Source organism: Choloepus didactylus, chromosome 20, assembly GCF_015220235.1.
Source record: "Choloepus didactylus isolate mChoDid1 chromosome 20, mChoDid1.pri, whole genome shotgun sequence".
In the NCBI taxonomy this organism is placed as follows: Eukaryota; Metazoa; Chordata; class Mammalia; order Pilosa; family Megalonychidae; genus Choloepus; species Choloepus didactylus.
In genome coordinates this window covers 38,226,257-38,249,837 of record NC_051326.1, presented here as the reverse complement: position 1 = coordinate 38,249,837, position 23,581 = coordinate 38,226,257, and the positions used below count along the sequence as shown (strand labels likewise).

General features: G+C 35.1%; 1 protein-coding gene across 1 annotated transcript in view; it reads left to right on the top strand.

The window, feature by feature from the left end:
* Window positions 1-23,357, top strand: part of MCPH1 (microcephalin 1) — a 320,845-nt gene extending 297,488 nt beyond the window's left edge. Inside the window, 2 exon segments of the mRNA XM_037812573.1 lie at window positions 126-363; window positions 21,354-23,357. Of these exon segments, the coding sequence (XP_037668501.1) occupies window positions 126-363; window positions 21,354-21,409 (294 nt within the window). The 3' untranslated portion in view covers window positions 21,410-23,357.
* The last annotated feature ends 224 nt before the right edge of the window (window positions 23,358-23,581 follow it).

The window sequence follows — 23,581 nt, the reverse complement described above, 5'->3', positions numbered from 1 at the left end:
AACCTTACAGTCATCATATTAGCATCCCTAAAAAAGGAAGATAAGCTTTACAGTTGACTTACTGTACATGAAGAATGGAATGGTTCAGAGACTTTGTAATTCCTCCTTCTGACTTTGCCCTTTAGGTTTGCCGACTGGAGTGTCATTTATCAGCGGGGCAATACCAGGGAAGCCTCTTTGCCGGGCAGCCAATAATGTTCATCACTCCAGCCAGCAACCCCCCCAGGGCCAAGCTGAGTGAACTGGTCCAGCTGTGTGGAGGACAAATCACCCACATCTCTCGCCAAGCCAGCATCTTCATTGGTCCCTACAGAGGAAAGAAGAAAGCAACGATCAAGTATCTGTCAGAAAAATGGATCTTAGGTAGGAAACATGACTGGGGAATGGAGAAGGAACTTTCTGATCTCAGTGACTATTGGGGTTTTCACTTTTGGAGCATTATTTTTGTGATTTCAGTGATACATACGGTTTTCATGAGAGGGAACCATCATGTCCACTCCAGGATTCTATGTAAGCCTGGGGACCTTTTAATTGATTTCTCAATGTCCAGGCATCAGCTTTAACAGAGTTGCATAATTATTGCAGGCCAACCTAAACATTCCTGCTTTTCTCTGTCAACTGAAATGTAGTTCACAAGGAAGAAGGAAACCTTATCAGACTTTACAGTAACATTTCGCTTCACCATCTAGTATGAAAAATTCAATCTACCCAACATTCCAAAACCTTAAAGCTATGGGCACATGCCTATCCAGTTAATGCTTTTCAAGTTTTTTTCCCTAATTTCTTGTTCTGCCTCAAGGGTCTCACCCAGCTCCCTGACGTTAAGAGCTGAGCGGTGTAGTCTCTCACACCATTCTCCAGAACACCTCTCGTAATAGCTTCTTTTTGCATAAAAGTACAACTCATTCACAGGTGTTATCCTTTAGTGTAAAAGTAGCTACATCCTTTTTTTCAGAAGGTAAGCATAATGTGAATATAATTTACAGCTTTGGCATCGATTCAACCTACATTTCTGTCAAACTCTGCACTAGATTCTGGAGAAGCAAAGATGACATATCACCCCCCACTTCTAGGAGGTTATAGTGTGATGTTGTGATGACAGGTACGCTTCTATTATGCCAACACTGTGAGATTTGTAGGCATAATTGGTAAAGAAAGATTGTGAAGCCAGAGCCACAGTAAGCAAAGACTGCTGTGATCAGTGGGTGCCTGGAAGGGAATAGAGGGGTATGTGGCAGCCTTTGTGCTAGATTAGTACCAATCCTGTGATAGCTTCACACATTTTCAGGATGAGCTCAGGGTTTGGCTTTGGAGATAAACTGTACTCCTTCCTCCTCTTGGCTTTGATGAATTGTCTGGCTTGTGGATCCTTGGCCAAGATTCTTGCCTTGCCTCTTGAGAAGTTTCCTCTCTCTCTCTGCCCCTCCCTCCCTCTCTCCTTCCGTCTCCCTCTCTCTCTCCCTCTCTCTCTCCCTCTCTCTCTTTCTCTCTCTCTTGCTTCCCTCTCCTCCTATGTTCTTTTTTAGTCTCCCTTCTATGTATTTCCCTTTGCTTCTAAATCCCAAACTTCTGGCTTTTCTCACCTCTTGTTAGACATTATCCTTTAGTAGTTCACGAGCCTACCCTCTTTGTAGGTATATCTACATATTTTTATGAATACATTCTAAATAATCAATGACCATCCTTTGATATATTTTTAAAGTATGGCAAAATTTTTTTTTAACTATGTGATACAGAGTACTTTATCATTTGCCTGGAAAATAATTTCAAAAAACTATGATTGTAGCTACAGTGTGAAAGCCAAGAGACTGTTTACATTTTTCTAAATGCCAAGAATATAACCTTCAAAACAGTGTATGTTCTGAAACAGAGATCTTGTTTTGCTTTTTAGAAAAGTGTATGTATCAAAATGAGACAGACTACAGAATAGAATTGTGCTTTAACAAAATAGTCAGCTAATGGAACTTTGCACATGATTGATACCAACAGTCCATATCAACAACTAATCTTTTGAAAGTTTGGAAATTTTGTCCTGTGCTGAGGGCCAAAGTCTTGGTTTGCACTCTTATTATTTCCAGGTTGGATAATTATAACGGTCCTTTCCTGTTGCTCTTGCATTTTTGTGTATAGGTCATACACAATTCAGCTGCCTACTTAGTTCCTCTAGTTGTTTTGCCTCTCACCCTACTGCTGGTGGATGTTTAGGAGGTGCATGTCTACCTGCTTAGATTCAAGGTTCAATTTTCACAAGGCCTTAACAGAATTCTTCATATTTCAGGGCTGTATTTGAGGATACAAGTTTCTGTTTCTTTCTTCTCCTATAACCCATGTCCTGTTTCTGATTTGTCACTTGGTATACCATCTGTGCCCTTGGCAACATCCAGGTATTGTGTGTCCTGAAATACTTGGCTCTCTACTTGGTGAAATTCTCGTCCATGTAAGATGAATATTGATGATTCACGGAATACCATCCCTGTCTGCACAGGTTCTCTCCAGCCTCATCCTTAGATGTTAGACAGTTTATTTTTCAAATATTTATTAATTCAAACTCTTTCTGATTTAATTCACAGTAGCTCCAGCTACCTGCAAGTAAAGGAGATTTTATTTTTATGTTTATTCATATAGGAATAGACCTGCAAATCATAGTGTCCAGAGCATTGCACTTGGTGCCTCATCCAGGCTCTACTACTAACTTACTTTCTGACCAGAGGCCAATGACTGATTCTCTCTGTACTTCATTTATTACATCTATAAAACAGAATAATAATCTCTACTTGATTACCTCACATGATAACCAAATGAGTTAACAAGAGAGTGAAAACCATGTCTATAATAGGCCAGTTAAAATAGTGTTGTGAATGGCAGTGTCCTTTGAAATGTGCAATAGACATTCTTCACACTTTGACAAAGCAAAATTTTGCCTTTTGACAAAGAAAGATATTAACTTCCATTATAAACATTTTTCTAACAAATGTTTTCTTCTCTAAATGTTGTGTAATTAAAACTAGGAATATATCAAACAATTTTCAAGTAACCAATTCAAAAGACAATGCTATTTGGTGATAAACTGTGAAAAGTAGCACTCAAAATTTACAAATTAAAATTCTTCTAAATGGAATGTCAGCTCCTTTTGTGAGGTTAGGTACCTCAGGATCTTAAAAATAGTTGATAAACTTGTTGGATCCATTTACAAATTTGTAATTTGCATTCTTTCTTTTGGCAGACATAATAAAGTCACAGGGGATGGATAAGCAGATTTTTTTAGAAACCTCTGAGAAGTTTTTCTGTTGTGATTTTTGTTGTTTTGCTTTGGGTATTTTTTTGCCAATAGAAGGGTGGACAAAAAATATGTCTCCTTCCCCACTACCTCTGATATTCTAGCACTATAATCAGATAAGCTTTTAATCCCTTTGCGTCTGTATCTCAAAAAAAAGCGGCCCCCATGTATGAGCATAAAGAAAGGTTTCTAATGATTATTCTATTTATAAGAATTTCTTCTGAGGAGGGGCAAGATGGCGGCATAGAGAGGAGTGGAAGCTAAGCAGTCCCCCTGGAACAACTACAAAAAACCAGAAACAACTAGTAAATAATCCAGAATAACTGCGGGGGGACAAATGAGACCATCCACTCATCATACACCAACCTGAATTGGGAGGAATGCCCGAGAACACAGCATAAAATCTGTAAGTAAAACCTGCGGAACCAGGTCGGGAGACCCCCTCCCCCATAGCCCGAGCTGCGGAGCCGCGTGGTGCCAGAGAGAAGCTCTCTCCCAGCAAGCAAATATAGCTCAGCTGAGCTCCAACTGGGGTTTTAAGTAGCGAGTGTGAACTGCTCACTACAGGTACGCAGCCCTAAAAAACAGACAGAGGCTTTGGGTGACGACTGACCTGGGAGAGCCGGAGGGTCGCCTTGACTGGGTCTGAAGGGGACTATCTGTTTCTTTTCCGGCTCAGTGGAGAAAGCCCCAGTCATTTTAAGTTTCCAGGGCTGTGACTCCGGGAAGGGCAGAGACAGCACAAGCAGAGAGAGAGACCATTGAAATGCTAATGACCTCCACCTGGGGGGTCTGTCTTCTCTAGAAGGAAAGGGGAGGGGCCCTTTCCATTCAGAACCAGACCCCAGAGCCTGGGGGAACACAGCCATACCTCCTCACACCAGTCAAGAATTATAGGCTAACAGGCGTCACCTGCTGGGCAGAAAAGCACAGTGACCTGAGGCATCAAAGGGTGGAGCAATTTTCTAAGACACACCCTCAGGGAAACCAGATACTGAATATTTCTTCCCTCTGTTCTGGTCTGGGAAAACCTGATTTGGATAAACAAGGAAACCATGCCTAGACAACAGAAAATTACAACCTACACTAAGAAAAACAAAGTTATGGCCCAGTCAAAGGAACAAACGTACACTTCAACTGAGATACAGGAATTTAAACAACTAATGCTAAATCAATTCAAAAAGTTTAGAGAAGATATTGCAAAAGAGATAGAGGCTGTAAAGGAAGCACTGGACATGTATACAGCAGAAATCAAAAGTTCAAAAAACCTACTGGTAGAATCTATGGAAATGAAAGGCACAACACAAGAGATGAAAGACACAATGGAAACATAAAACAGCAGATCTCAAGAGGCAGAAGAAAACACTCAGGAACTGGAGAACAAAACACCTGAAAGCCTACACGCAAAGGAGCAGATGGAGAAAAGAATGAAAAAATATGAGCAACGTCTCCGGGAACTCAAAGATGTAACAAAGTACAATAATGTACGTATCATTGGTGTCTCAGAAGGAGAAGAGAGGGGAAAGGGGGCAGAAGCAATAATAGAGGAAATAATTAATGAAAATTTCCCATCTCTTAAGAAAGATATAAAATTACAGATCCAAGAAGCGCAGCGTACTCCAAACAGAAGAGATATGAATAGGCCTACGCCAAGACACTTAATAATCAGATTATCAAATGTCAAAGACAAAAAGAGAATCCTGAAAGCAGCAAGAGAAAAGCAATCCATTACATACAAAGGAAGCTTAATAAGACTATGTGCGGATCTCTCAGTAGAAACCATGGAGGCAAGAAGGAAGTGGTGTGATATGTTTAAGATACTGAAAGAGAAAAACCACCAACCAAGAATCCTGTATCCAGCAAAGCTGTCCTTCAAATATGAGGGAGAGCTCAAAATATTTTCTGACAAACAGACAATGAGAGACTTTGTGAACAAGATACCTGCCCTACAGGAAATACTAAAGGGAGAACTACAGGGTGATAGAAGACAGGAGTGTGTGGTTTGGAACACAATTTTGGGAGATGGTAGCACAACAATGTAAGTACACTGAACAAAGGTAACTATGAATACGGTTGAGAGAGGAAGATGGGGAGCATGTGAGACACCACAAGAAAGGAGGAAGGATAATGACTGGGACTGTGTAACTTGGTGAAATCTAGAGTATTCAACAATTGTGATAAAATGTACAAATATGTTCTTTTACGAGGGAGAACAAGCAAATGTCAACCTTGCAAGGTGTTAAAAATGGGGAGGCATTGGGGAGGGATGCAATCAGCATAAACTAGAGACTGTAACTAATAGAATCATTGTATTATGCTTCCTTTAATGTAACAAAGGTGATATACTAAGGTAAATGCAGATAAGAGGGGGGGATAGGAGAGGCATGTTAGACACTTGACATTGGTGGTATTGTCTGATTCTTTATGGTGGGCAATGTCCATGATCAACTGTACAAATACTAGAAATCACTTCATGAACCAGAACAAATGTATGACAATACAATTAGAAATTAATAATAGAGGGGCATATAGGAAAGAACTATATACCTATTACAAACTATATACTACAGTTAGTAGTATTTCAACATTTTTTCATAAACAATAACAAACGTACTATATCAATACTAGGAGTCAACAATTGAGGGGGGTTGGTTAGGGATAGGGGAGGATTAGAGTTTCCTTTTCTTTTTTTCTTTTTTCATCTTTCACTTTATTTCTTGTCTGGAGTAATGAAAAGTTTCTAAAAATTGAACAAAAATTATGTGTGATGGATGCACAGCTGTATGAGGGTACCCAGGGGCAAGTGATTGTACACTTTGGATCTTTGGAAAATTGTATGGTATCTGAACAATCTCAATAAAAATGAAAAAAATGAAAAAAAAAAAAAAGAAAAAAAAAATTAAAAAAAAAAAAAAAAAAAAAAAAGAATTTCTTCTAATCTCTGGCTCTTTTTTATAGGAAAGACTCGACTTTGGTGTAACCATTTAGCGTTCAACCAATTTGCCTTCTTGACTGCCTCATATTGCTGGCAGAGAGTAGGGAATGAATTTATGAAGTCACCAAACAGGGCTCAGCATATGAAATTTAAACTATGTCTTACTCATTTCCTCCATGGAGAATTTCATATATGCCGAGTTGCCTTATAATGAAGCTTATTTGAATGGTAATGATTATGTTCCCTATTCATTCCCCAGAGCCTTATTTTCCCTGAAACAGTACTATGCGTAGGCCAAGATTCTGATGAATCATTCAACCAAAAGGGAAAGTGGGGATTTTTGAGAGAGAAAATACTTGATGGTGATTGAATATGTATGAAAATAAACAGGAAAACAAAAATCAAATTCCCGGCACTAGGATGTAAAATGTTACCTTCTCCTGATATGGTTAATACATATTATATATGAAAATATTTTTCTATAACTTGATTTCCCAGCACTCCCATGAAATATAATTCCCATTTTACATATCAAGAAACTAAGACTCTGGTATCTGAAGTAACGTGGCTGTAGTCAAAAAGTGAGAGCATGCAAATTGGAGCTCTGAGCCCATGATGAATGCATGGGTCTGCTCTTTTTTGTAATCACTTCTGTACACTCATTTATCCCCTTTTGGTGTCATCACTTAAGGTTGGTTTGACCTTTCTCCTAAGATGCATTTCCAATCTCAGTGCACTTTTATTGTCTGGGCTGTGTTCAAATGATAAGACAACATTTTATTCTATTGTGGGAACATAATGTAATATTCTCAACAACGTTGCCAAAAAAAGAAAAAAGAAAAGTTTATCCTCAGCATGATTTCCTTATAACTTATATAAAAAAAGACATTTGATTTGATTTGACCTAAATGTAGATATTTTCAGGAAAGAGATCACTGATAACATTAGGGCATTTCACACTCTATCATAAATCATTGTTTCCCCTGATGTCTCACCAAAGACTAATGCCCAGAAAAATTAAATGCTCTTAAATGGAGCATTTTGTTAAATCAAGGCCACTCATGGGCCTCAGACCTTAGGATTTCACAATTAAATAAATATGTGGGGGTTCTTCCAAATCCTCTCAGTTCACATTTTCATTGCATCTTAGATGAGGCACCAATCACAGAGAGGTTAGGCAATTTGCTGAGGAGGGAGATAGTGGCAGAAAAGAGAAGTGGGAGCCAAGTCTTTCAAATTCTGCCCCCAGAGCCTTTTCCTCTTTTTCAAAAGACTGCCTCATTTTCTCCTCACTATGGTGTCCATACCCCTTAGCTAAGCAACCATTTAAAAGGCATTATAGAATTTTAAGATACGATTTTTGTTTTGAGTTGTTCTCAAACCAGATTAAATTTACCAGGATACAAATGAATGAGAACTAAAACTGACTGATGGAATTTTATAATTTCAACACCTAATATGTGTAGGCTTTTAAAAAAAGTTGCCATTATTTTCTAAAAATTAACCCTTACCTTCTAGAATGGTATTTTGGCATTAGCCTTGGAGAAGTATGGAAAGAGTATGTTCAGAAAGTGAATTTCTAAGCTAGCTCTAGCTTCAATTACATTGGTCAACTAAAGGTCCTAGGTTGGGGGAGCCAGGCCTCTCTTTTATATGTCTGTTTATTTCGTACATGTGCGTTTAGGTGCAGGTTGTTTGATGCTTTTATTTTTTTAAGACTCTGGAGTGTTGTGTATGGTTTCTCTTCACATCCCAGCCCTTCCCATGGGTGCTTCCAAGAGATCAGGGGGTTTCTCAGAAAAGGAAAGAGGAATCCCCCAGAGCAGGGAAGACAGTGCCTGCCAGCTGTTGTGGACCTTCCCAAGAAATAAATATCCTCTAATTTAAAAAAAAAAAATTTTTTTTTCAATATCTTCAAAATGTCTTAACCTGTCTCACTTGGATCCTTTACTATCATCCCTTCGTTAAATTTAAGACAACAGAACTCAAGTCACTTGATGTGCATTTTATCAAAGATATAAAAGTTAAAAAGCATGCTAAAGGCAAACAGGCAAACTGGAAAATAATAGATCCTCTCTGCACCTTTCCAGCCTGAAACACGTTTTTCAAGTCTCATTCAAAAAAAAAAAACAAACCATAATCAGCTGCATATTCAACTCAGAATGGGAATTATTATAAACATGGCAACATTTTATATCTATCATTAGAAATGCAATAGTTGGTTTGGGAAATCAAACATTCCTTTTATACACCAATGATGAGCCTATCGATTGTGACTTTTTCAGGACCGTTTGCTGTACAAATTCACAGAGCCCCCTGCCTTGTGCCCAAAGGGTTAATGATTCCAAAGCTGAACCTAGGAATAGGATATTGCCAGTAATTTTAGGCTATCTTTGCTTGTTTACCTAGTATATTAATGCTTTCTGTTATAGCTGTAAAACAGATTTTTCTTATATCTTTGGAATATATTGAACTTTAGTTCTTTTGCTTTTGTTGCATTATTAGGTGGTTAATGTCGAACACCACAGAAACCTAAAATTATAGAGCTAAAATTAATTCTGAGATTGTCTACAGAAATCTACTCATTTCATAAAAGAGGAAATTGAGGGTGTCTAAATTTCTTGTCCAGAATTACACAGTAAATTACTGAAACACCCAGAATTCCAGCCTAGTCACTGATTCTCGGTTCAGAATCTTCTTTTGTAAAAAGTGAGATGCCATGTTAGGCTCAGTAAGTGAAACTTCTTTTCACTTGCGCAACCACTAAGTATTATGGTTCTCAAAGTATGCAACAGAGAAACTGATATTCCATAAGCTGGACTGAGATTGAGATGTCCTGCCTCTAAAATAAAATAACAATAAACTTTTCCTAATTTACTAGAGGAGAAAAAAGTAGTTGGATTAAATTATCTCAGACTATTTTTTAAATCAATTTTTCTTAAACTTCTGGGCTTGAAGATAAATGAATATGTAGCAATCAAGTAATCCTGAAGAATATAGGAGGAAAGAAGTAATAAAGATAATAGCAGTTACTAACAACATTGAAGCAAAAATAATTTTTCATTGTTGTTGTGGAAAAGTCTTTAAGAAAAAAAAATTAAGTTTCATTTAGCAAAATACACCCAAAAGGAAATCACAGAACAAAGAAAGTCTAAGGCCTCACTAATTCTACAGTATTAGTATACTATTTCAGTTTTCAAAAATTAACTTTTTTAAAAGCTTAAACTTAACCTAAAAGACTTTAAATGAAAATAAACTAAAACTAACATGAGAAATGTTTCTTTTTGAATTAGAGATCTAGTACCTTTGAGTCATAGAAAACAAAATAAAACTTTGTTCTTTGAAAAAGAAACTTGTAGTCAAATCCTAGCAATATTGAAAAAGAAGGAAAGGGTCCAGTGAACAATACTAAGAATAAAAAATGGGAATATAACTATGATAGAGTAAGGATATTTTTAAATCGCAAAAGAATATGACAAATAATTTTATGCCAATAAATTTTAAAACAGGTTAAAATGATTAATTTATAGAATAGGATTAACAAAATTGGCTCAAAAATAGAAAATCTCATCAATTTTAGTCATTAAAGAAATTAAATATGTAATTAAAAGCATGCCTCTCACCACCCATTAAAAAAAGAAACCAGCCCTAGATCATTTTAGCAGTAAGTTTTCCTAAACATTATAAATTATTGCAGAGAAAAGCAAAGAGGGAGCTATTCATCTCATTTTACAAGGCTTGTCATAGTAGAAAATAAAAATGTATAGTCCAAACTCACTTGAGAACATGGTTTATAAAAATTAAAAATAAAATATTAGCAAATCAAATTAAGCAGTATTTAAAAATCAAACAAAATAAAACAAGAAAACATCTTCACCAAGTAGAATTTAACCTAAGAATGCAAGGATAAATGAGTAGCAGCAAATATTTTTTTCTAATCCATTAATTTTGTTGGTGGTATTGAAAAGCATTTGAGAAAAATCAGTATTCAGTCATGATGAAAACTTCTCATGAAGTAAGAATAGAAGGGAACTTCCTTAACCTAAAGAAGGGTATCTGTTAAAAACCTACAGCACAATCAGTGAATCCAAATCTAAACTATGGTCTATAGTTAATAGTACAATTATAAAAATGTTCTTTTGTCAATTATAACAAATGTACAACATTAATACAAGCAAGTATATGGGAACTCTGTATTTTATGCATGATTTTTCTGGAAACCTATAATAATAATTAAAAAAAAACTACAGCAATTAAATGGTGGAAGCCTTGGTTTAGGTTTTAAGTCAGATACAAGGTAGACATCTATCACCCTTATTATTCAATTCAATTTTGCCTTAGGCTTCTTTCCCAAGGCAATAAAACAAGAAAATATAAGAATTATAAAGGAAAGAACAAAACTATTCTTATTCCTATATGGTGACAATTGTCAATGCAGAAAAACCCTAGAGAATCAAGAAACTTATAACAAATAAAAGTTCAAAGGTTGCTTTTTTATGAAATCCACTTACTAAAATCAGTAGTATTCTTATACCCAGTAAAAAATAATTATAAAATATTAGAAAAATTCTTAAATAATAGTGGAAGCAAGGCAGCCCTGTAATATCAGTCCTACTCGTGTGTCTTAGTGGGGAGGCTAAAGTTGGTATGCTAGGAAGCACACATAAATGACATACTAGGCATCTTGTCTATTACACAGCCCAAATTTTTGGCTTATCCTTCTAAAAGTATCAGATATGTGAATGGGTCCAGTCAGAAGTCAGAGCAGAACAAAATGTTGAGAACTGTTGTATTAGTAGACAAAGCTGTTTCCTTCAAATATGCTACATGGTATCAGGCCATTCATTCATTTACTTCATAGAAATTTTTTGAGCGCCTAATCATGGGCCAAGCATATTCTAGATACTAGAGCTATCACAGTTAACAAGGCAGATGAAGTCCTGGCCCTTGTGGGACTTATATTCTAAGGAACAAGACAAACGATTTTTTTTTAAATGCTGATAGTGATAAATGCCATAAGGAAAATAGGATGTGAGTATCAAGAGTGACAGTGGGGTGGGGTGGGTCTATTAGGGAAGGGCTCGCTGAGAAGCCATACTGAGGATGGAGTCTTGTGTGGATCTAAGGGACTAGCCTTTCAGGCCAAAAGAGCAGTTCAGAGTAAAGGCTGAGAGGTGGGGAGAAGCAATAAGTCTAATCTAGGGTGGCTGAAATGAAATGAGTAAGGATAGAATAATGGGAACTATAGCTGGAGAAATAGGTAGAGACTGGATCTTTCAAGACCTTAACAAACAATAGTAAAGAGTTTGATTTTGTTTTAACAGTGAATGGAAGTCAGTGAAGGGTTTAAGTAGGGAGTAATGGGTTCTGACACATGTTTTTAAATGGAAGCAGAGAAAGTGAACTAGGTTCCTGCAGTAGATCAAGTGATAAATGCTGCTAGTTAGAACTAGAATAGTATTGGTAGAAGTTGTGTTCTGTTGCCAGATTTCAAATATAATTTTTAGAGGCAATTGGACCAGCTGATACGTTAGATGTGGTATATTAGGGAAAGAGAAGAATTGAAGATGACACTTAGATTTCAGTCCAGGCAACTGGAAGAATAGTGGTGTATCTGGAAACCAGGACTTTGAATGAACTATGGTTTATTTAGTATGTATAAGAGAAGCCTACAGGACTACCCTGCAAAAAAGGGGGAAAGGCTTGTTCAGTGTGGTTCCAGAGAAAAGTAAAATCAGTGGATAAAAATTATATCGTGGGCTCCTTATGAAAAAAGGATTTTATGAACTTTAATAACATACTGGGCTCTAATGCTAAGGGGTTCCTTAAGTAGTCAACCCCCTGTGTTTAGCAGTCACAGCAGCTGGGTGATCATCATTCTACAGTGTAGTAGAGGCGATTCTTTAATTGAATGGGAATCTGGCTAGATGGTCATGATGTTTCTCCCACCCCTAAAATTCTTAGCTTATTTTGATAAGCTAAGATAAAACCCACAGCAGGTCCTGGGTGTTCCTGAACTCTCTGTACATGGTACCCTTAGCCACATTTGGTGGGTAGCAATTGTAGTTTTAGCTAAATCAAGTGTCTTGCCCACCATACTATAAAATATTAATGTTGGCAGCATGTTGGTTCGATATCATAACCATAAGACCACACACAGAAGCATGGCTAGAAAACTTTAACTTTTGCATAAATGTGTGCCAGGACTTGATAAATAACATTGTTAAGAAAAAAAAACAAAGGAAAAGGAAAAAAAAACTTTTAAGAAAAGTTCAAGGATGCTGTTCATGTGCAGTTCAGTTTACTATTTGTATCTTTTTCTGCTGGCTGGGATTAGCATTTCTTTAATATCTGTCCTTATAGTCACATTTTATTGGGTGCTTGAGGATTATTCATATGATGTGACATTGGAATTCCTGGATGTGGTTATCTTCAGATGCCAAGTAAACTTGGATAGAAATCATTTTTCATGTGTGTGTTTACATTTGGGAATTTGGAGCTGTGAGGGGCTCCCTGGACATGGCAAACCTGGCTGTCAGCCATTATTCAGTGGTCAGATGCTCTTTTGTTCTACCCCTCTGGCTTGCTTACTCCATGTCAGTCACAGTGTCTTGTATACCACAATACCATTGCTTAGAAGGCCACGGGTTAACCTCAGGCAATGTCATGGAGGAGCAGACCAGGCAAGGGATAAGAGGCAATCTGCAGACTTTGTCATTAGGTAACTTTTAAGCTTTTACTTTACTTGATCTAAATTTATAAAGTGATGCTTTGGCAGTGAAATTTTTCTTCCCCTACAAAAAAAAAAAAAAAAAAAAGTGATACTTGATTTCATGGTCAAACAAATTAAACAGAAGAGAAGTACGCAGAATAAAATATTAAAGTCTTCCCTTATCTCATCCACCAGTCTTATTTCCCTTACTTAAATTAACTTCTAGTAAAGATTGAAGTGTATCTTTCAGATTAAAAACTACATATATTTACAAAAAAATAAATGTATATAAATATATATAGTTTGGGGATTTGTTTTTATATAAATGGAGGATCATGTCTTCTTCTGAGAGTATTATTTAACACTGTGTCTAGGAGACCTTTCCATTTTAATACATATTCCTCCACTTCATTCTTTTTAACCATTGGAGGTACTATAATTTATTTACATATCCCCTATGACTGGACATTTTGGGTTGTTTCTGGTATTTTAAATAATGTGTGTATATATCTCTGTGGTCTAGTTGGACAATTTGAATTAAATTTTAAGAGATTGTCTTGAGCTATAATTAAACTAGGTCAATCCTAGGCAATGAGTATTACTATAAGATAGATTCACTAAAGTGGAAGTATTGTATCCAAGGTATATGTACTTTAAATTTTGAAGCATAAAACTGCAACAATTTACATTGTTACTAATGGAATAGAATGTCCTTATTTCCTCACACCCTCACCAATACTTGACATTATCCTTATTTTCAATGTTTGGTGATCTAATGAGGTAAAAAACAATTTTATTATTTAATTTGCATTTCCCTGGTTACTAATGAATAGGAATATCTTTGAGACAAGGATTTATATTTCACAAATTGCCCATCTTTTTCGCTTACCCATTTTTAAATTGAATTATTTTGCTTTTTCACATTGTTTCATAGCAATAGTTATATAATATGGACTTTTGTTATAAGTGTTATATTTATATGTGAGGGGGAATCACATCATTTACTTAATAATGCATCTATTTTCTATTGATTTTTTAATGCCCCCATTGAATCATCTCTTCATTCCCATATATGCATGGGTGATTTTCTGGACTCTGTTCTTTGCCATTGATCTATTTGGCTACTCTGTGTTAATAATATACTATTTTACAACTGTAGCTTTATAGTATATCTTGGTATCTCTTATGTCAAATCCTCTCTCATAGTCACCTTTTTTAAAATGTCCTTCCTGTGCATTTTCTGATTCAATTAAACATTTGCATAAGTATATCAATTTTCTTTTATAAAACTTCTGGAATTTTTGAGTTGTAGATTAAATGGGAAAGAGTTTTTTTATATTAATTAGGAAAGAGTATTCATCCTTTTCTGACTTTGAAATATGACATCTGGTTAGAGATCTAAATGTAAGAACTGATTCCATAAAGTTTAATAACCTGGAAAAAACATGTCTAAATTCCTTTATAACTTGGGTACAGAAATGTTTTCTAATGATAACTCAAAATCCAGGTGCAGTACAAGAAAAGATTGATATAATTTGATTATGTAAAATAATAAAAAATTTTGTAAGGCAAAATTTTCATCAGAAAAGTCAAAAGACAAATGAAAAATAGAAAATATATACAACATATATAACAAATAAAAGCCTTTTTAATCCTATATTGGACTAGTACATAAAGGAATCTCAAAAATTGAGGGTGAAAAAAAGACAAAAACTCTACTAGAAAAAAGGCCAAAATAAAAAAGCACACACATGAACAAACCACCAAAAATAGCTCCACAAAAATATGACCCATAAACATGTGAAAAGAGGAAGAATTTTATGATAATAAGATATATGCAAATTAAAGTTATACTGAGATGCCATTTCTCACAAACCAGATTGGTAAAAACTCAGGGCTTGACAAGTCAAACACTCTGTTGACAAAGATACAGAAAAGAGGTATTCCCGTTTATTGAGAGAGGGAAATTTGAAAAATCTAATAAATTTCTGTGCATTTACCCTTTGACCCAGAAATTCTGCCTCTAAGAATTGACTTGAAAATATGCCTTCAACAATCAAAAAAAGACAAACTAACAACAACAACAAAAAAGATTATTCACTTATGTATTTTTTGTTATAGGAAGATATTTGAAACAAATACTTTTCTATAGTAGACTGATTAAAAACATAAAAAAAAAATAAAAAATATGGTGGACTGATTGAATATACATATGGTTCATCAGTACCATGGAAGAGTATACAACATCTATAAAAAAAAGAATGAAGATGATTAACTGATATGGGAGTGAATTCCAGGATATAGTATGAGGAGAAGAAAACAAGATACAAAAGAATATATTAAAAAGTGTAACAAGAATACAATGAACAATTGCAGGCCAACAAATTAGATAACCTAGATGAAATGGACAAATTCCTAGAAACACAAAAGTTACCAAAACTGAATGAAGAATAAATATATGATCTGAATAGACCTTTAACAAAGAAAGAGATTGAAGTGGTAATCAAAAACCTCCCAAAAAAGAAAAGATGGCCTCACTGGTAAATTCTACAAAGCATTTAAAGAAGAATTAACACCAAGCCATCTCAAACTCTTCCAAAAAAAAAAAAAAAAGAAAAGAAAAGAAAGATCTAACTCATTCTATGAGACCATTACTTTTTCTGATACTAAAGTCAGAAAAAGACATCACAAGAAAAAAAAAATACAGACCAAAATTCCTTATGAATATAAATGGAAAAATCATCGACCAAATACTAGCAGATTGAATCCAGCAGTAAATTAAAAAGACTATAAATTATGACCAAGTGATATTTATCCCAGGAATGCAATGGTTCAATATATGAAAATCAAAAACTGTAATATACAATATTAATAGAGAAAAGGACAAAATCCAGAAAAAGCATTTGACAAAGTCTAACAGCCTTTCATGATAAAAACAAACTAGAAATAGAGAGGAACTTCCTCAATTTGATAAAAAGTGGATATGCAAAACCTACACCTAATCTGATACTCAGTGGGGAAAGACTGATAGCTTTCCCCTTAAAATCAGGAACAAGACAGGGATGCCTGTTTTTGCCACTTCTATTCAACATGGTACTGGAATCTACCCAGAGCAATTAGACAAGAAAAAGAAATAAAAGGAACCCCAACTGCAAAGCAAGAAGTAAAACACTATTGACAGATGAATGATCTTACATATAAAAAACCCTAAAGAATCCACAAAAAAGCCAATTCAAACTAATAAACAAATTCAGCAAAGTTGCAGGATACAGGATCAACACACACACACACACACACAAAACAGATGTATTTCTGTATACTAGCAATGAGCAATCCAAAAAGGAAATCAGAAAAACAACCCCATTTACAATAGAATCAAAAAGAATTAAATACTTAGGAATAAATTTAATGAAAGAGATGCAAGACTTGTACACTGAAAACTACAAAACATTGCTGGAAGAAATCAATGCACAGATAAATAAATAGAAAGACATCCCATGTTTATGAATTGGAAGACTTAATATTGTTAAGATGGCAATATTACCCAAAGCAATCTACAGTGCAATGTAATCACCATCAAAATCCCATCTGTCTTTTCTGCAAAAATGGAAAAGTGGATTCTAAAATTTATGTGTAATTAAAAGAGGCCCAGAATAGGTGAAACAATCCTAAAAAAGAACAAAGTAGAGGGCACACATTTTTAATTTCAAAACTTACTACAAAGTTACAGGCAAAACAGTGTGGTACTGTCAAAAGGATAGACATATAGGCCAATGGAATAGAATTGAGAGTCCAGAAATAAAACCTTACATCTATAGTCAATTGATTTTTGACAGGGTTGTCAAGACATTCTATGGAGAAAGAATTGTTTCTTCAACAAATGGTGCTGGGACAATTGGATATCCACATACAAAAGAGAAGGTTGGACCTTTACCTCACATCATATACAAACCTTAACTCAAAATGGATCAAAGACCTAAATATAAAACTGTAAAACTCTTAGAAGAAAACATAGGATTAACTCTTCATGATCTTGAATTTGGCAGTTGTTTCTTATATGTGACACCAAAAGTACAAACAACAAAAGAAAAAAAAATAGACAAACTGGACTTCATTAAAATTAGAAATTTTTATGCATCAAAGGATACTATGAAGAGACTGAAAAGACAACTCATAGAATGAGAGAAGATATTTGCAAGTCATTTTTCTGATAAGGCACTAGTATCCAAAGTATATAAATAACTCTTACAAATGAGCAACAAAAACACAATCCAATTAAAAAGTGGGCAAAGGACTTGACTTGACATTTCTCTAAAGAAGATATACAAATGGTCAACTAGCACATTACAAGATGCTGAATGTCACTAGTCATTAGGGAAATGTAAATCAAAACCATGACGAGATACCACTTCACACCCACTAGGATGACCATAATATTTCTAAAAATGGAAAATTACAAGTATTGGTGAGGATGTGGAGAATCAGAACTCTCTTATATTGCTGGTGGGAATGTAAACAGGTGCAGCTGCTATGAGAAACAGTTTGACAGTTCCTCAAAAAGTTAAACATGGAATTACCATATGACCTAGCAATTCCATTCCTGGGTATAAACCCCAAAGATTTGAAAACAGGTGTTCAAACAAAAACTTGGGCATGAAGGTTCTTAGCAGCATTATTCAGATAGCCAAAACTTTAAAACATCCCAAATATCCATCAACAGATGAATGAACAAATAAAGTGTGGTATATCCATATAATGGAATATTATTTGACTATAAAAAGGAATTAAATCCTGATAGATGCTACAACATGAATAAACCTTGAAAACATCATGCTTAGGGAAAAAAGCCAGATACAAAAGGCTTCATATTGTATGATTTCATTTATATGAAATATCCAGAATAGGCAAATTGGGGAATAACTGCTTAATGGATATGGAGTTTCCATTTGGGGTGATGAAAAATTTCTGGAATTAGATAGTGGTAAAGATTGTACAAAATTGTGAATATATTTAATGACCTGAATTATACACTTTAAAATTGTCAAAATGGTAAATTTTATGTGTACTTTACCGCATTGAAGAAAGTTACATAATAGTTAGAAAGATACAGTATTTTTTGTGTTGGATATATATAAGAGGAAGCCTATATGTATATGCTTTTTTGGGAAAAAAAAGAACAACAAAGCTAAAGTAGAAACTAATGAAATTGTTTACCTATAATGGTAGGTGAGACAGGCAGAAAGAATAGGAAGATGGATGGTATTCTTTGCGGATAGCTTCTTGTATAGTGTTGATTTTGAACCATATCAGTGTTTTACATATTTTTTAAAAAGTTAACAAGGACAGGGAAAAAGAACAAAAATTGAATACAAGCAGAAACAAATGAGCCTAACTATACATAAAATAGATAATAAACCATTCCAAAGGAAATTTTTTTAAAAAATTACTTAATCTAATTAACTCTTGAACACAGAACTCTGTGTTATATACATTTTAAGGACAAAATGAACTGCAAAGGAATCTTGAACTTCACTTAGATAGCTTGTTATAGTAATGGTAAAGCAATTTGAAAACTATTTTGTGTGTTTTATAAGTAAATATATTGATGTGTAGAGCCTGGTTCTCAAGGTAGGAGAAGGAAGGTTCAAATAAAGGAAGGAGAGGAATTACTGTGGTACTGGATTGCAATTTGTTTTAACAGCATGAACTCTCTTTTTGTTGTTGTTGTTGTTGTTGTTGTTAATGATGGTCTAGTTCTAGTTCTGCCTACTGACATGGCCTAGAAGCAATGAGTAGCCTTGAATGCAGTGGTAGCAATGAGTACATCTAAAACTCAGATCTTTATTTCTAATACCATTTCCTTCTAAAGAAACTAGGGCTTCTTAAAAATGCGTGATTCCAAAACTGGGGCTGGGAACACAGGCATATTCTTGGTTGTGCCCGAAAGCAGGGAAGTGATCAAAAACAGATGAAGATGTGTTAGCAAAAACAAAGACACTGGGATCAACTTGAAGGGCCTCCTACTGGCCAAATTTGAGACAATTTGAGCATCAAAATGATTAATGACAGGAATGGATTAAAACATGTTTAATTAAAAGAGTAACTGAGAGTCCATACTGATACATGAAAAAAAAACAAAAACTAACTAAAGGAGAGTAGGGAAGAGAAGAGAAAGATTTTCTTTCAAGAAGAATGCCCACTAATAAATGTTGAAATAATGAAAGAAATAGAAAATCACCATTTTACTGTTACCAGACTAATAATTGATTCAGACAGAAAGCACTGGGTGCTAAAACCGTTGGGTGAAAGATTTCTGGAATAGGATATTCACACAGTCTCAAAGAATCATCCCAAAGATTACTTATTAGTTACAAAAATACAAAGATACTTTCTTTGGAGAAAATTGGCAGATACTACCTTAACCAAGAGTTCAAACTTAATGTCAGCAACGAGGGGACAAGCTGGAATCACAGGCCACCTAAAGTAATACACTGAGAAGGATACATCATTTATGTAGTAGTCTTGCCAAAAATGTTTAATCTAAATCTAAATTGTGAGGAAACAAGACAAATATAAATTGAGTGATAGATATGCTGCAAAATAATTGGCCTTAAGCTCTTCAAAAATGTCATGTTAGATTAAAAAAAAAAAAAAAAACCTGGGGAAATATTCTGGATTGAAGGAGACAAAACAGCTAAATGCCATGTATGTCTATGATTCAATCCTAGATGGGGGCAAAATACAGATTTATATATTAGTTCCATTATTGGTACTAATTGGGGAAATTTTAGAGATACATGCTGAAGTGGACCAGGATAAAGTGTCACAATATCTGCAACCATCAGATGGCTCAGCCAAAAAAAATAAAGGTGTCTCTTTGTGTATGCATACACGTATATATGGAAAAAGGAAATGAAGCCAATGTGGCAAAATGTTAACAGTTGCTGAATTTAAGTGAAGGGCATAATGTGTATGTGTTGTTCTGCAGTTTAAAAATGTGTTTTAAATACAAAGTTGAAGGGGAAATGAAATCTGGCGGGCCTTTTCTAATCTATGAGCATTTGCAAACATAAAGATGATTTAAATGGCCAAGGTCAGCTTATATAATGCATTGTATTTTCCACCTTCTGATATAAAAATAATCTAATTGAGGTAGTGTGTGGAGGGGAAACAGCAAGAACTTTGGAATCAGAAAAAAATGAAGCTAAATCCCCCTTCTGTCACTTACAAACAGTGTCGATTTGGAGAAGTACCTTAATCTCACTGAACCTGTTTTTTCAATTGTAAAATGGAAATAATAATACCTACTTCACTGTGTTGTTGAGGGAATTAATTGCTAGGCCAAGTACGAATAAGAACTTAAATGTTGATGCTTCTCCCTTCTGAAATTTAATTGAGTCAATTACTTATCAGTTCAGATTTGGTATATGGAAGTGTATTTGTTTTGGGACAGCTATAATTAAATTTTGGAACACTATTTAAGCTACAATTAAAATCGGCCATTTTTTTCTGTATTCATGGAATAGGTCTGTTTTTCCTTTTTTTGTACCTCACAACCATCATAACTCTCCATCTTCCATCACTCATCAGTGTGACTTCTTAAGATCCTTCTAATATAATTCTCCATCCCTATCATTTGTAAGTAATTTCATAATTAGTGCTGACAATCCATTGCACTTCTTTTTTATTCCAATAGTAGATCTAGAGTTTGGATCAGTAAAGTTTCCTGTGTAAAGGAAAGATTAAAGGAATTGTTTCCAACCAGGTTCTCAGGGCCTGTGTGCTGGTATAGCCTCCTGCATCTGTAGCTCAGTCCTGGACCAGATGTGATTTCTTATAATTTTCATAAAATAATAGTTTCAAACTCACAGAACTTTAGAGCTCATCAGTCCAACTTCTTCAATTGAAATATGAAGAAACTGTGTTTTAGAGGTATGCTTATTAACTTAGTACGCCATATAAAAATACTTAGCTAAGCAACTAGGATGACGTGGCCTAGAACTCATAGCTAGGTCATAATTAAAATTTATTTAAATGTTTGTTTATAGTCTGTTCTGTTCCAATGACTATTTGAGGTAGCTAACTGAGATTGGAATTCAGGTCTATATCATAGAATGGCAAACTTTCTACATTGTTCAATAGAAATTTCTGCAATGATAGGAACATTCTGTGCATGCTATATCTAATAGGACTCGTGGCTATTGAGCACTTCAAATACAGCCATTTTGATTGAGGAATTAGATTTTTTATTTTATTTAATTTTAATTAATTTAAATCTAAATAGCCACATGTGCTGTATGGACATAGGGACAGCACAGTTCTAGACCACTTAAGATTTTTAAAATATGATTTTGAGTATATTTTAAGAGGTTATTATTTGACCATGTGACTGGCCACTATAATGCTAAACTATTTTTCTTTTTCTCTAGATTCAATCACTCAGCACAAGGTCTGTCCCTTTGAAAACTACCTATTACTGCAATGATGGAGACATCACTCAACACATAGCTATTGCAAACAGCTTGCAAAGTTGTCTTTGGACATGAGAAACATGAGAAAGAAAGCTGTGAAGAGAAGGAGCTGACATGTAAAAGATTAACTTTTTATATCATCACATGTTTGCCTTGTGTGTGTTGTGGTTTTTATAGAAAGAAACTCCTTTCTGAGTCACTGAATATTTAATCCAGAGAAGCAGTGGACAGCCCAATTTGGAGCTATTTTTATATAATGTCAGTCTTTGTATGTTAGTAACGATCATGATTAAAATGTCCCAGAACTTTTGTCATTAAAGAATAGAAACTAATTTAAATTCTTGTATTGTTGAGAACAAAGAATCACCTAAGTTTCTTGACCTAAATGTAAAGATCTTTCTTAGCTTATTATATACTAAATATGAAGGACATTATCAGTTAATAATGTCGCTTTTTATGTAACTACCATACTTCTCAAAATAATTTATGAAGACAGCTGTGGGTAATGGTGTACAATGTTAATTAGCGCCATCTGAGTAACCTTCCTTCTCCAAGCTTAATTTATGGTAAGGGGAGAATAACCCACAAGAAATCAGGGCAACCTTTGCTTCCTTGATGTTTGTAGTCCACTAGAGGAAACTGGCAGCTAGGGTGGAATTGTAGATACAGTGATTCACCTTCTAAATCAGAGAAATTCTGAGTCCCAACTATGTTGAAGGTATCACTAAGACTTCAATACTGTTCACTCTCCCTATTTATTTGTAAGTCATCTCAGCTATTGTTCCTACCTCAAATAAATTTAAAGTCCCTCAACAAACATAACTGATCAACTTCTAGAACAAAACTTTGAGAAAGAAATCACAATAAAACTAGAAAAAATGAAGGATTTCCTCTTGGTTTAAAATATATACATGCCTCAACTAATCCCCTCATGATATTTGTCCACCAACAGCAATTGAACTTCAGTACAATTCAGCAGGCCTAAGTTCATTCCTTTTCTGTTTTAAACCCTGTTTCACTATGTCCACAAGCATCCTGGGCTTGGCTACTTTGACACTCAGGTACTTTGGCAGAACTTCCACAACACCAAAAATTCCCAAGGAGGTTGACAAAAATTGTGCTGACTCATTGTTAGAGACAAGTCACAAAGAACTTTATCTCTCTCTACCACGTCGACCACAGAGTGCCACCCTTGCCTTCTGTCCACCCAGGCCTGGATCCTCAGGGCTAAGTTCTGCTACCTAATGCCAGCCTACCAGTTGCCACTCAAGATTCTCTTTCTAAAAGCTAATGGAAGAGTTACCTTTGTTACTCATGAAACTAGGCATTTTATACATGGTACCTCACTGAATTCTCCCATCATCCATGGGTTGGTTACTACAAGTCTGCAGTCCCTCACTCAAAATACATAAGGCTGAAAGTATCTTGAAATTCCAATTTTTTTTTAATTTCAAAAAGGTATGTGGCTCTCATCACTTCTATTCAACATTTGAGGCAGTGCATAAAGCAAGAAAAAGAAATTAAAGGCATAAAGATTAGAAACTGTTTAGTCTTAGACTACGTTATATTGTTTGTAAAAAGTGATAAGGAATCCAAAAAAGAAGTGTTCCAGTTTGCTAAAAGCTGCTGGAATGCAATATACAAAGAATGGATTGGCTTTTACAATGGGGGTTTATTAGTTCACAAATTTCAGTTCTAAGACCATGAAAATGTCCCAATTAAGGCATCAACAGGACAATACCTTATCTGAGGAAAGGCAGGTGGCATTCAGGGTCCCTTTGTCATTTAGGAAGGCACATGGCCATGTCTGCTAATCTCCCAGCTTCTGTTTTCCAAATGGCTCTCTGAGCTCCTGTGGGTTCTCCTTGCTTTTCCCTGGGGCAAACTCTGGATTACATATTTGGAGCTCTCTCCAAAATGTCTCTGCCTTTTATTCTCTCATAGATGACTCCAACAAGGGGATTAAGTCCCACCTTGAATGGGTGGAGACCCATCTCCATGGAAACAACCTAATCAAAAGGTCCTACCCACTATAGGTCTGCCCCCACAAGACTGGATTAAAAGAGTGTAGTCTTTTCTGGGGTGCATAACAGATCCAAACCAGCACAAAAAGCTATTAGAACTAATAAGCAAGTTTAGCAAGATTGCAAGACACAAAATCTATATATAGAACTCAAAAATGAAAA